Here is a 12747-nt window from a genome sequence, read left to right as displayed (position 1 = left end):
TGGAGGTATCCTGTCCAGCAACTGACCAGACACAGCCCTGATTTAGTTTTTAAAACTACATGAGGTCAGATCCTCAGATCATACCATCTGCCATCACACAGGCAGAGGCTCCAAATCCTCATTTGGAAACACCTCTGATTTTTTGATGTTTTTGACCTAGGATAATGCTCTTCTCTTCTAAAGCAATCTCTATCATTATTTGACAATTTTGCAGTTAGTTTTGGAAATTGTCTGCATCACATATTTGGCAATATATTGAAATTTTAGGAGGATTTTATTAAATTTCAATCAAAACTTCTCTTTCTGAAGGGCATAAACAGGAATTAAGGCTCTGTACTCCACCCCATAATTCTCTGGGGAACCCAGATACTCCCACCGTAACCATTTTGTTTTGTTTTCCCATATCCTGTTATCTGATCCTCCATGGTACTCAGTAGACACTATTTGCAAACTGTCTTATGCTGGTCTCACTTGGCAGATTTTCACAGGCACACGTGAGATTAAGAGTCAGAGGTCAGGCTTTGTGTGAGAAATAGGAAGGGAGGGATGGAAAGAAAGAAACCAGGAAGAAATATAAAAAGAGAGAAAGGATTAAGGCATGTAAATCTAAAGGCTTCTCTACTCACTGAAATAAGATCATGATAGAACAAGGCTTGAGTCACAGTTAACTAGACCAATTGTAAGTATTTGCTGTAGACAGGGACTGTCATATTTATGATATTTGTGGCAAATGGCTGTACTACCATGACCAGCCATGACAATGTTGTAACAGGGCAGTCCCTACTTACACTGTCGGCTCATTATATTTAACATCATGTTAAATGACTCCTCAGGATCCTGCTCTGAAAGGCTCTCATTACCCCAGAGATCCTTCTAGGCACAGATGCTCTACAAGAAGAATGGAGGAGGATGCATGAGCTAGGAGAGTTACCTTCCTTTGGTTGCTGGCAGTGACTGACAACAACTCTAGGATTTGGTTTGAGGATAAAACAAATTCTCCTGCCCTGTCTATTTAAAGGCAGGTTCAATGAGAGAGCTGTCATGTTGAAGAATGTGACAATGATGAAAGAATGCACATTGTAACTGATCTGAAACATGAAAAATCACAGCCAGACTTCACATTCCTTGCATTGCCTTTATTTCTTTCTCTGTGTTCCCACTACTCTGCTCTGTACTTTGCTTTCCCCCCCACCTGCCCCCTTTTGCCCTCCTGCCTCTCCCTCATCCCTTTTTTCCTGCTTTCCCCACAGATCCAGACATTTTAAATGGAGTTTACATGTCAGAAGCCTTGAATCCGGTTTTTGTGGACAATTTCCAAAGGGATCCAACACTGACCTGGCAATACTTTGGCAGCTCCACAGGATTTTTCAGGCTTTACCCAGGTAAAGGAGTTCAGACCTTTTTAGCCTTTTCTCTGAAAAATTGGGCCTAAACATGAGTTTTGCAAAGAAAAGAACACGCTATGACAGAAGCCACTGTGAGGAGCTTAGTCAGAGGGGAGATCGCTAGCTTGCATTGTAGCGTAGTAACAAGTCTGCCTGTCACACGCACACAACTGTGGTTTGAGGCCAGTGGGGATTGACCAGGAATGCCTCTACCACTGGGCTAAAAGAGTAACACTGTTGGCAGGAGCAGAGTTACTCTCTAGGGGTGTATTTACACATGCTTCAGGGTGCAGGGGTGGGGGGAATGCTTTAATTAGAGTTGCTCTGAGAGAAAGCAGCTCTAATTAAAGCACCCAAAGCGTCCGCAACATCACTTGGATTCAACATCTATATGTGAGCTGGTCACTAGAGGGAGGCATAGCACAGAGAGAAATATTCTGCTGGCCTATGGGCTCAGCAGGGAGACACCCTATAGAGGTGCAGCCTGTTTCTGCACAGCCATGACTGAGCCCTTTGTACTGAATCCAGGTTACTTTCCTGTTTCTCTTGTTGCTTTTTAAGTTTTAGCTGTTCTTTGCAAGAGAAGGATACTGGCAAAAACTATGTCCAAATAGTGTAAGGGTGAAATATGTTCCTAGGAGCAACAGGCAGAGTTCAGATTCTGAATGAAAATTTATCAATACTTTAAAGTGAATATACTAAGGATAGGTATACTTGGTTTTTTTTTAATATAGCTGCTGCTGTCACTACTGGGGCTCTGCTTACAGGCTATGGGAGTCTGTGAGCTAAGGTAGTTAGGTCTCAGCAGAGATCTGGTGCCCTCAGGGAGGCACCAAACATCTCTTTTTCCTGTGTTATAAAGCTTGTTGTTTCCTTCTTTTTGCTGTTCTTTCAGGGATAAAGTGGATACCAGATGAGAATGGCGTCATCTCCTTTGACTGCAGGAATAGAGGCTGGTGAGAGCTTTAGAGGGATCTCTCTTTCTTTCTCCCTCTGTCTCTTTTTCCTTGAGGTTTTAAGTAAGAGAAAGAGAGGGTGAAAACTGGGAGCATGGGACTTCACCATTACAACTCCTGTGAAGTACCATGTGTAAATATATATTGTAGCCAATGATTTTTCATAGGCCCAGAGGAACATAGGATCATAGGAAAGTAGGACTGGAAGGGACTTCATGAGGTTACCTAGTCCAGCCCTCTGCTCAAGGCAAATCAGATGCTCTACTGACTGAGGTACCCAGGCCCAACAGTTTTGATTTATCTTGATTAGTATTCTTCTCCTTCCTAATATGGGTTATACAGATATCAGTTATGGGCATACAGACCTGGCTGCCTAGCGACTCCAACAGGGAGTTTAATCAGCAGCCTGTGTCACTCCCTGCTCCTGGGAGAGAGGAGGGATGAATTACAGCCTGGGCTGTTGTATGGGAGTAGAGTGCTCTCCACCCCATTTAGTTGCCTCTTCCTTTATCTTGGTATCGAACATGTCCTACCTGGAATTGCCACCAGTGTCTCCCTTCTTCCTTTGTTCCTCTTTGTGATGACATCGTCAACATGGTGGGCCTGCTCAGATGCCATCAGTGCCACTGATTAAATCTCTCAGCTTGTTAGCAGAAAGTTCCCTCTGATCCATCTGTCAGCTATGACTGCCATATCACTTCTTTAGCACCCCCCAACTTTTGGCTGTCCAGCAATCCTGAACCAGGTCCCATAAGGTACTCCTGTTGGGACTGCAGGATAACCACAGTCACATGTGTATAAGGGATGCATCCTGTAAATGGTAAGGCATCTTTCAGGCATCTGCACCATGGATGTATTTTATCTGAGATCTACTATCATGTCACAGACCTGGCATGCCAATGAAATGCTTAGAATTCTTTCCTCTTGGATATTTATGCTATACCAGCTTATTCTGTGTCCTCTTCCTATGAAGGTATATCCAGGCAGCCACCTCAGCCAAGGACATTGTCATTGTGGTGGACATCAGTGGAAGCATGAAGGGTTTGAGGATGACCATCGCCAAGCACACCATCATCACTATTTTGGACACTTTGGGAGAAAATGATTTTGTCAATATCATTGCAGTAAGTTAGTCCTGTTCCAAGTAAGAAACTTCCCTTTTGGCCCTCCAGCCCCATTAACACACCTACATGGCTTATAGTAATATTACTATAGTACTTAGCACCAATGTTAGATGGTAAGTGGAAATAAATAGAAATCGGCTTAGATAGGTCAGCTGCTTTGGAAAGTGACTAATAGGTAAAAGGTCTTTCCAAGCCTAGTGGCCCATACTACTACCATGGTTAAAGAATGCCTGCTTCTGTGGCCAACAGTAAACCAGGGAGAGATGTGGCTATTATTACATCTAACTGCCTTGGACTACTGCCAGAATAGCCAAGTACTCATTTACAGCTCAGTTATCTAAGAGATAGCCTTTTGTATGAGTCTAGAGCACAGCTTGAGTTCATGCCTTTGGCGCAGTCACAAGACTCCTTAACCATTCTGTCACTGTGCCCCTTAGGTGAAGATCAGGATGGTAGATACCTCTTCTTCATCCTGTTATTGAGCTGCAGACCAAGGTTACTCCTTTGCTTGGTTTTCTTACTTCTCCTAGTTAAGCAATGTTTGAGTAAGGTTACAAGAGCTCTGTCTGCTGCATGGAATTACCCCACCTTGATCAGTGCTGCTTTCATATTTCAGACTAAACCCAGTGGGATTGAGTCACTATCTGGGTGAGATCACTTGATGCTTCAGCAAGTGATGTGGGTGGGTGCCCTGTGGCTTTCCCCTTTTAGTAATGCTCCGGCATGGTCCTAGGAAGCTTTCTGCTTTTGGTAGTACCATCTTTCTTATAGGATGTAAAAACCAGATCCTGCCTAACTGGGCTTAAAAGAGCCATTCTCTTAAGCAATGTAGTTTTAATTCTTTATGCTGGGGTCATTGTCATGCACCACTTTCTGCACTGGCTTCTTATAGAATACAGACCAGTTCAAGGTCATTCTCATAATTTTCAAAGGCCCTGCATGGAATTTGAACTGGCATCATAAATGCCACTACATCCCCATGACATCCCAGGTCAGTTACTTCCCTGTGGGGCACCAAGACTATTGACTGATACAGAAGGAGCTTCTCACCAAAGGAAGCAGAACTTCCTCAGGAACCTGACCAAGACTTTACAAGTCAAGACCAGGTTTAAAAGGAATGGCTGCTAACTATCTTTTTCATAGATACATTTTCAAACCACCCAACCTTAGCTTTCCTACCCATAGTACCCTGATACCCATACACTTACTGGAACAAACCTACTGTAATTCTTCCTGATGGTAGGAAAGAAAGTAAAACCACCTTGTCATCTAAGTTGTTCCAATACTTCTGTGATGACAACCATGTAAGCACTTAGGTGAATGGAGGAGTCAGCAGTGTTGATCAAAGAATGGAGAGAGATCATTATGGTGTTGGAAAAGTGTTTTGTGATTTTTTTTTAAAGACTAATGTAATTTGTGTTCCCTTTAAGCAACTATATTTTAACCTGAGATCTGTATGCTGTTGGAAATTAAACTAGTTGCACAAGCTAGCAGAGTGTGGAAAATCCTACTGGAGCTCTGTTAATAAAAATAATATTAACCTCCACTTCTGGATATGCTTGGACTTAATTCTGCAAGACATTAACTTTTATCTAGTGTATTGTTTTTCAAACACAGACATTTTGAAAAGCGTATTTTCCCTAGCTCATGAGACTGGCACAACAAAATTATAAAAAAATCTCACTTTCAGAAAGTTTCTGTTATGGTTGTAACACCAATCTTTTACCTTTCTTTTGCAGTATAATGATTATGTCCATTATGTTGAACCCTGTTTTAAGGGTATCCTGGTCCAAGCAGACAGAGATAACAGAGAGGTGAGCTTTTATTGTAGTTGGCTTCATAGAGGTGGTGGTGCTCTGGTGGGGAACTCTTAAGGACTGGGAATAACCAATGCCCAAAAGTATGCAGTTTTAAAATTTAAGATACAAAGAGCCATATTCACTTGTACCCACTGGTTTCTTTGTGCTTTTCTGGTTATTTAAAGTATCTGAAAACTCAATTTAGCCAGCCAGTTAAACCAGGTTTAATAACTGACTTGTGCCATGTAAGCAAGCCAAATTGGCACTTGCTAGACTGTACCAGTAAAGCTGGACCTTAGTGCCAGAACAAATACCAGGGCATAACTCTTGGGTACACCAAATTCCATTTCTAAAAACTCAAGACTTTCTGTTCAAGTACATGGCCCTTAGAAAAAATGGAATTCAGCCATTTCCCTAGAAGGTAATATCGTAAAAATGCCTGGTGACCAGTGAGTTCTCTAGCCTGGTTTCACCCTTTGACAGGGTACTTTTCCAGCATGCTTTTGTGATAGCTGCTGTTCTAATCTGGAAACGACAAGCAGCTGCGGCCCTGAGGTGGTCACTGTGCATCTGACTGCTGTTAGCTGCACCTCCCTCTGGGCATACATGTATTTTTAGCTTCTATTACATCTTCCCTGTTTCTGTCTCTCTCTTGCTCGCTCGCTCTCTCTCTTAGATTCCCCTGGAGGGGGTGCATCCTCACATTGTCTGCAGTGAGCATTGTCAGAAGTTTTCTCCTCAGATTGCTTCCCAAACTCATCTTTGTTTCACTCTCATCAAAGGGCAGATGTCCTAAAGGAGATGGCTGCTGCTTCTGACAGTATCACATACAGCCCATATATGAACATGATTGCCCTGCAGCAGAACTGTCACTGGAGCAGCCTAATGACTTCTACATCAGCATCTGCCATAATGGAAAACTGCCTGGCTATCAGTAGCCATCTTGCGCCCTCTAATACTGAGAATTTTGCATCCCTGCCATCCACCTCTCATAGCTTTAATACGTTTCTCTCTTGTTACTAGCACTTTAAGCAGTTGGTGGATGAGCTGCAGGCAAAAGGAGTGGGGACCGTGAACAATGCCTTGACCGAATCCTTCAAGATCCTGAGGGAGGTAGGAGCATTAGTGTTGAAAGTGCTGCAAGGCACACTCACTGTCTCCCACCACCACTTCCTTCCCATGCCGTTAGCACTGTGCAGGTGGGATGGCTTTGAAGGAGCCTGGCCCTCCTACAGGGACACAAATGTTTTATGACTGTTGCAGCTGCTGATGAGCACGCTGGCTACAATTGTATGCCAGACTCTGGAATAGACTCCCAGCAGGGATGGTGCAAGCACCTACCATGGAGGTCTTCAAAAGTAGACTGGGCGCTCACTTTGCTGGGTTTATTTGACCCCAACAGTCTTTCCTGCCCAGAGCAGGGGGGCTGGACCCAATGATTTCACAAGGTCCCTTCCAGCCCTAAACTTCTGTGAATCTGTGAATTCTAACATGGACTTTGGTTGAGAGGTACTTGAGCAATATTATGTTGGAAATCTGTTTGTTTAAAGCCCTTAAACCAGTTCTTATCCTTAGGGAGGGACAGCAATGAAGGCATCTGTGTGACTCTGGAAAATGGTCTGGGGCTAGATGATAGGGACTAGAACTATTTGTTGCAAACACTTGCAGTGCCTGCAGGGAAAGGTGACCCCATAGATCAGTGGGTTGAGTCATTCGTGATGCATCTGCTCAGTGCAGTTTGCTCCATTTAATCGACCCCTTTTCCTTCACATTTCCGCATTGCACCAATCCACCTGTGGCTAGAAAGTAAATGATTGATTGTGACTGCTGTCCAAGTGAGAGGAGGGAGGAGTGGGAAGAGAGAGAGGGTGCTGTAGAACAAAAAGCCTTGAAATAACATAAATAAAGCTAGATTTGTTCAGCCAAATTAAATTATGCTGGTAAAAACCTTATATCCACTTTAATGGGAACAAAGTGAGGCAAATATTGCATGTTTTTTAGGAGTAGGTCCATATTTTCAGTGGTGTATCTAGGGCAAGGTTACCCTTGCCTCCCCGGGTGCTGACTTGGGAGGAGGGGGTGAAAGAAAACAGCTGTTGCTGCAATCACACAATCTTGCCAGCAGTGCAGCATCAACCAGAAGTTGCTGCTTGCCCCTGTATGTGGTAGCTGCCCCTGGGGCCTGGCCACATCATTGTGCCTTTGCATATTTTCTCTTTCTTTCACTGCTCATGTTATCTGGGATATACAGGGGATGGTTCTGCTCTTGCATACACTGCTCTTAGTCAGGAGTACCTCTGTCAAAGACAATGGATTCAGATCCATGTACTGAGACCAGTTGTGTCCCTGAACTCACAACAGTATCAAATAGTCCATTGAAGTTCAGGATGAAACTGCTTGTGGTACCAAGGGAGACACTATGAAGCAGTTACTAGTGGTGATTTGTGATTTTTAACAATGGCTGCGGTGATTGTAATAATAATACTGGTAAAACTAATAGTGACATTAAATATGTTGTTATGACTGACTGTGATAACATTATATTCATTCTGACAAGGAAGGGTATGAGTGAACAGTAGTGGCAAATGTGATGATTCAGACCCTGAGGGCTGTTTTTATTCTTCAGTTTAGTATTAATTTTTTGAGGATCAGTACAGTTCATATGGAAAATGCCAGATGTACAACAAGATAAGGTGAGAATCAGCCAAGTAATTCAGAACATGTCGTATGCTCAAAGGATTCATTCAGATTGATTACCTTTCATGAGTAATTGGGACCTCAGTAGCCTGACACAAAAGGATGACTCAGCTTTGCTCTTTAAAATTGCTGAAGGAAATACAGTGAAAAAAACCCTCCCAAATCTTAGTGAAACCCACTCTCCTAAATATGGTTTCAGTCCTGGAATGGTATGAAGTGGCCTGGTGGTGGTGGTGATCATAAGGACAGTATGCTGTGTGTTAAATTGTTTAATGGTACTGTACTGATGTTTACTTTTCCATGTCAGAGGTGATGAGACATTTAGCTACATTCTTTGCTCTCACCAGTATTGCAGAAGTATGGCTGCATTGGTTTTGAGGATGCTGTCCCTTATGCAGCCTAGTGCAAGTGTATCAGAATCAAACCTGGTGCTGGCATTGTGGATAATGGCAGTAGTTGAGAGGACACGGTGGGAGTAATAGGGCTAAATATGGATGTAAGAATGGTCTGAAAATGGAAGTTTGGAGTTATGATTGTGGTAATAATATGCTAGTACTTCTACTAATAATGATATGATGGCAAGTCCAAGAGGATGGTAATATAAAGAATGAGGTAATTGGTAGTACTATAATTCTAAAATTACTATCTTGAAATACTGTGTTCCTTTGACTATAAGATGCTGCTGAATTTAACCTATGCCCAAATTTTGTGACACTTAATTTAATAAAAAAAATATTTTTTATTATTCTTGTTTAGATGTCTGAACATCTAATATAGAAGTGCAACTATGGTGCATGTGTGAGCTTTCTTTTCTATCTTTCTCTCTCTCTTTCTCTTCCATTTTTAAAAATCTAATTTAAGATATAAGCCATACTAGAAGAAATGTTTTGTTCTAAAAAGTGCATTGTATATTGAAAGAATGTAGTAGCTAGCTAGTGGTCCCTTAGCTGGACGAAGTGTATAGCTTTATGTTTTATGTGGTAAGATTGATTTTAATCTTCATAACGAAATTACTTTTGAAAATTTGGCCATTATTTTTTGCTGACTTACAATAACTGCTCTATGGAAAATGTGTGGAAAGTAGGTATATTAATATATATTTGCCTTGGACTTGGTGAGAGGCTTAGTTTTTTACCATGGATAAAATGCTTTGAAGTCCTACAAATTGCTATGCATGTTTTGCGTACCTGTGTGTGTATGGACATGTATGCCATTTCCCCTCAGTCTCCTGTTTTCTTCAAACTTGCTTTCCCCAGGTCTCACAGTCTTTTCTTCAGGACCTATTTTTCCAAGTCTTTCATTCTGTCCCTTGCTCTGTCCTGATCTGTCTCCAGTCTGACTAGCTTCTGTGAAACACAGAGCTCTAAATTGGATGCAGGACTATAGCTGAGGCTCTCCAACTGCTAAGCAGAGCAGAATAATCACCTTGCATGCTTTATATAAGCTTTCTTCTCCTAAACCAACTCAGTACGTCAAGTTACATTTTTCCTGACAGTGTCACATTGTTAATTGATATGGAGTTGATCTGGTATTCCTTCTTAGCCACACTCAGTCTCATGTTCTCCATATTGTGCTTATGATTAATCTTTCTTATGTAAATGTATTTATATTTCTTTAATGAGTCTCCTAAGATGAAGCAGTGTGCACTTTGTCTGACAGGGGTCCTCAATTCTCAGGAGGCACATAAATAAAAGGGGGATTAATAAGGTGTTTCCTTGATTACAAAAGATGTATTCTTTGTTTTTTCAGCAGTTATCAAGGCATGAGAGCCCTTTTATAACTGCCCAGAAAAGGCTCAAGTCAGTCACTGCTCCTATGAGACCACATTCAAAACTCTCTCTTTTTAACACCTTGCCATTCAACTGTCAATCAGATTTTGTGTCACATTCAGAAGTGACATAAATGGTGGAGTATGGGATATACATGTCAGGTACAAATCAGTCAAAACTGATAAAACTGGCACCAAATTGGCATTGGATGAGGTATCAAATGTGTGCAACTTAAACAGAGTTGATGTTCTGTCTTTATTGTATAATAGCTCCATTTCACCCACATTCCTCTCAGTTATCTATATAAATAGCACATAAGGCTTTTTTGCAAACTGCAAATTATGTTCTTTGTAGTTCATTTATCTGGTTGGTCACAATGTGATCTAAACAAAGATTCAAAAACAAAGATCCAGTAATCTTTAGCGTATTTTCACTATTCTTTCCTCCCTCAGTTGTAGCTTTCAGCACCTTTATCTTTAACCTCCATGTGCACCTAAGGATCACTTCATGATGCTTTTGATGCATGGCTCCAGTTTAAGCCACTATCCTGAGCTTTGTCTGAATAGGTTTCTGTGCTTTGGCACCTTATAAGAACTTACCTGTTATGCAGGTGGTGATGCTACTCCATTGTAGCCAAAGGGTGCCAAATTCCAGCCACCTGGACACCCAGATTCCCTTTTTTTAAGCAAGGTTTTTCAGGCCAGGGGGCAGGGAGAGGGGTGGTGTGCATGGGACTGTGTAGGGAAACAAAAACAACTTGTTTCATGTGTAACTCCCTCCCCTACACACTGGGTTGTATACTGTATTTTGTGTGTGTGTGTGTGTGTGTTTTGACATGGGTGAGATGGCCCCTGTTGTTCTGGCCGGTGTGCTCAGCACATGGCAATTGGGGCCTGTATTTGGGGAAAATATGTAAAACCGTCTAACCTCATTGGCCAGGGGAAGCAGAGGATTCTTCAGGCTGATTGGTTGGTAGAGATCCTGCAGTGTGGCACTCCCTGACTGGACACGGCCAGGGTGATGACATACAAAGGGATATAAGGGGAGCTAGGCTGGTTTGGTGCAGAAAAAGCTGGTAGGAGCTCCTGAAGAGTGACATCTTCTCCAAGGGAGAAGGATATGCAGATGGCAAAAAGGGAAGTTCAGGTAGAGGGGAGAGAAAGGGAGAATTGTCCTAGTGTCTGGGAACTCCTCCCCCCGCTTTTCCCTCTCTTTTGAGGTTTTAAGGGATTAATACTGGGGAAAGAGTATTGTTTCCTTGGGCTTGTTGTCAGCAGCAAAAAAAAAGGAGGCGAAAACAAGGTGAATCCCCAGCAGCAGTGAACCTTCAGCTGCTGATCCTGCGCTGTGCCCAACCACCTCTCAGGGCAAGTTACTAGCCTATTATGCCAGTGGTGGCAGCACAGGAGCAGAAGGTTGTGATAGAAGCAGTAATAATGAAGTTTATGGTAGTGATGAACCGCTGCTGTGATGTTCAGCCTGAGGATGGTAATATTTTGGAGGATGATTGATTATTGTGATGACAATTCTGGTGATGGTGGCATGGAGCAGTGATAGAGATGCTGAGCATAGTAAAGGTAATCTGTGCCACTAGCACTCTGATGGTACTAGCAGTTTTGATGATAATAGGGGTGGTCACATAATTGTGCTGTCCAGGTGGCTAACAGCATTTTGCTATCAAATTGTAGGAGCTGAGCTCAAACCATGGCACAACTACCTGTTTATGCCATGGACTCTCCCTTGTGCCTTGCACTCTGTACAGCTGATAGTGCTCTCAGTTGGTTTTACCCTGTTAGGAAGCTTTTTCTCCCTTATCGCTCCCCTGAATCTTCCCTTTAATTTAAATCCACTAGTATTTGCAATGCAGCTTTAGTCACCTCCAGATTAGTCTCCCACGCATGCCCTGTTTCATGCTGTTGCTTCTCATTTGTCTCTAATACCTATCATATCTTCCTCTCTGCATATTTTTAACCTGTACAAGTTTATTCAACCTCCCTCACAGATCAGCCCTTCCATTATTTTAATTATATTTATAACTGCAACGATCCTTGTTCTAAGGAGAGGAGCTACATGCTGAAATTGATCTAGAACTCAGAGCAAATAGTCACTTTTTTTTACTCTTAGCTGTAAGTAAAGCTCCTCCTCTGGAATTTGCACCAGTTGCTGATAAGTTCACAGATAAAATTCAAGGTTTTGTTGATGGTATATAAAGAACATAATTATCTACATCTAATTCAGGGAGTGATAATTTCTGCTCAAGTTCAGTGAACTTGTCTGAATTACCTCTGGTCTCCATCCCAAGATTTCACCTACAATAGACCTTCCAATTCTGGGACCCCCACTAGCAAGTCCCAAGGATGTTTGGCAACATGTCTCTAACTTTCTTCCAGTCTCAGTGTCACCTCTGCACTGTTTCTCTCTAGCTGTACCTTCTGTTTGGTCTCTATGTTTCTCTCTTGTGGTTTTCAGCTCTTCTCTGTGCCACCTGGACTGAGATCTCAGAGCAGATTTAGAATCCCAGACATTATTTCTTTTTTGTTCTACTGCATACAGACTGGTCTGTGCTAAGTTTTTGCACCACCTTAAATCTATTGGTTTGAAATCAATTTTGTTAAAGCAGTGCAACTTCTCTAGTACAGACATAGCTGTACTGGTATAATTATCATCATAATTATGTCCTGGATTTATGGGAATAAGCTACACCAGTAGCTTCTATCAACATAGGAGATTTATCTATACCTCTTTTTAAACAGTGATGGTTAACTTGGTACAAAACGGTGTGTGGGCAAGACTTTAGTAATTGACAGTAGTGCCCATTCTCTAACCTTCTTTTGTCAATAGTGGCTTGCCAGCAGTTCATCCTCCTTCCTTATCTCTATAGTGCTCAGCCTCTTTCCTAATCTAGGCAAACTCTTAGTCTCTCAGGGCCAATATTTCAAGTTGTGTGTGTGGGGCTAGTTCTTTGATGATGCAAAGGGGTTTTTCAGTGTTTATTGTTATTGAAGGTATTTATAAAG

The 12747-nt window shown here is 42.1% G+C and overlaps 1 protein-coding gene across 1 annotated transcript in view; it reads left to right on the top strand.

Moving 5' to 3' along the window:
* The window catches only part of CACNA2D4 (calcium voltage-gated channel auxiliary subunit alpha2delta 4), a 182736-nt gene that overhangs the window by 36926 nt on the left and 133063 nt on the right, over positions 1-12747 (top strand). The window contains exons 6-10 of the mRNA XM_090041104.1: positions 1251-1382; positions 2281-2341; positions 3315-3465; positions 5205-5279; positions 6288-6377. Coding sequence (XP_089897230.1) covers positions 1251-1382; positions 2281-2341; positions 3315-3465; positions 5205-5279; positions 6288-6377 — 509 coding nt within the window. The remainder of the gene's footprint in view (positions 1-1250; positions 1383-2280; positions 2342-3314; positions 3466-5204; positions 5280-6287; positions 6378-12747) is intronic.

This window comes from Crocodylus siamensis, chromosome 4 (genome assembly GCF_052110815.1).
Source record: "Crocodylus siamensis isolate JL-2025a chromosome 4, ASM5211081v1, whole genome shotgun sequence".
Classification (NCBI taxonomy): domain Eukaryota; kingdom Metazoa; phylum Chordata; order Crocodylia; family Crocodylidae; genus Crocodylus; species Crocodylus siamensis.
The sequence above is the reverse complement of the archived record's forward strand: the minus strand, read 5'-3'. Positions and strand labels throughout refer to the sequence as shown.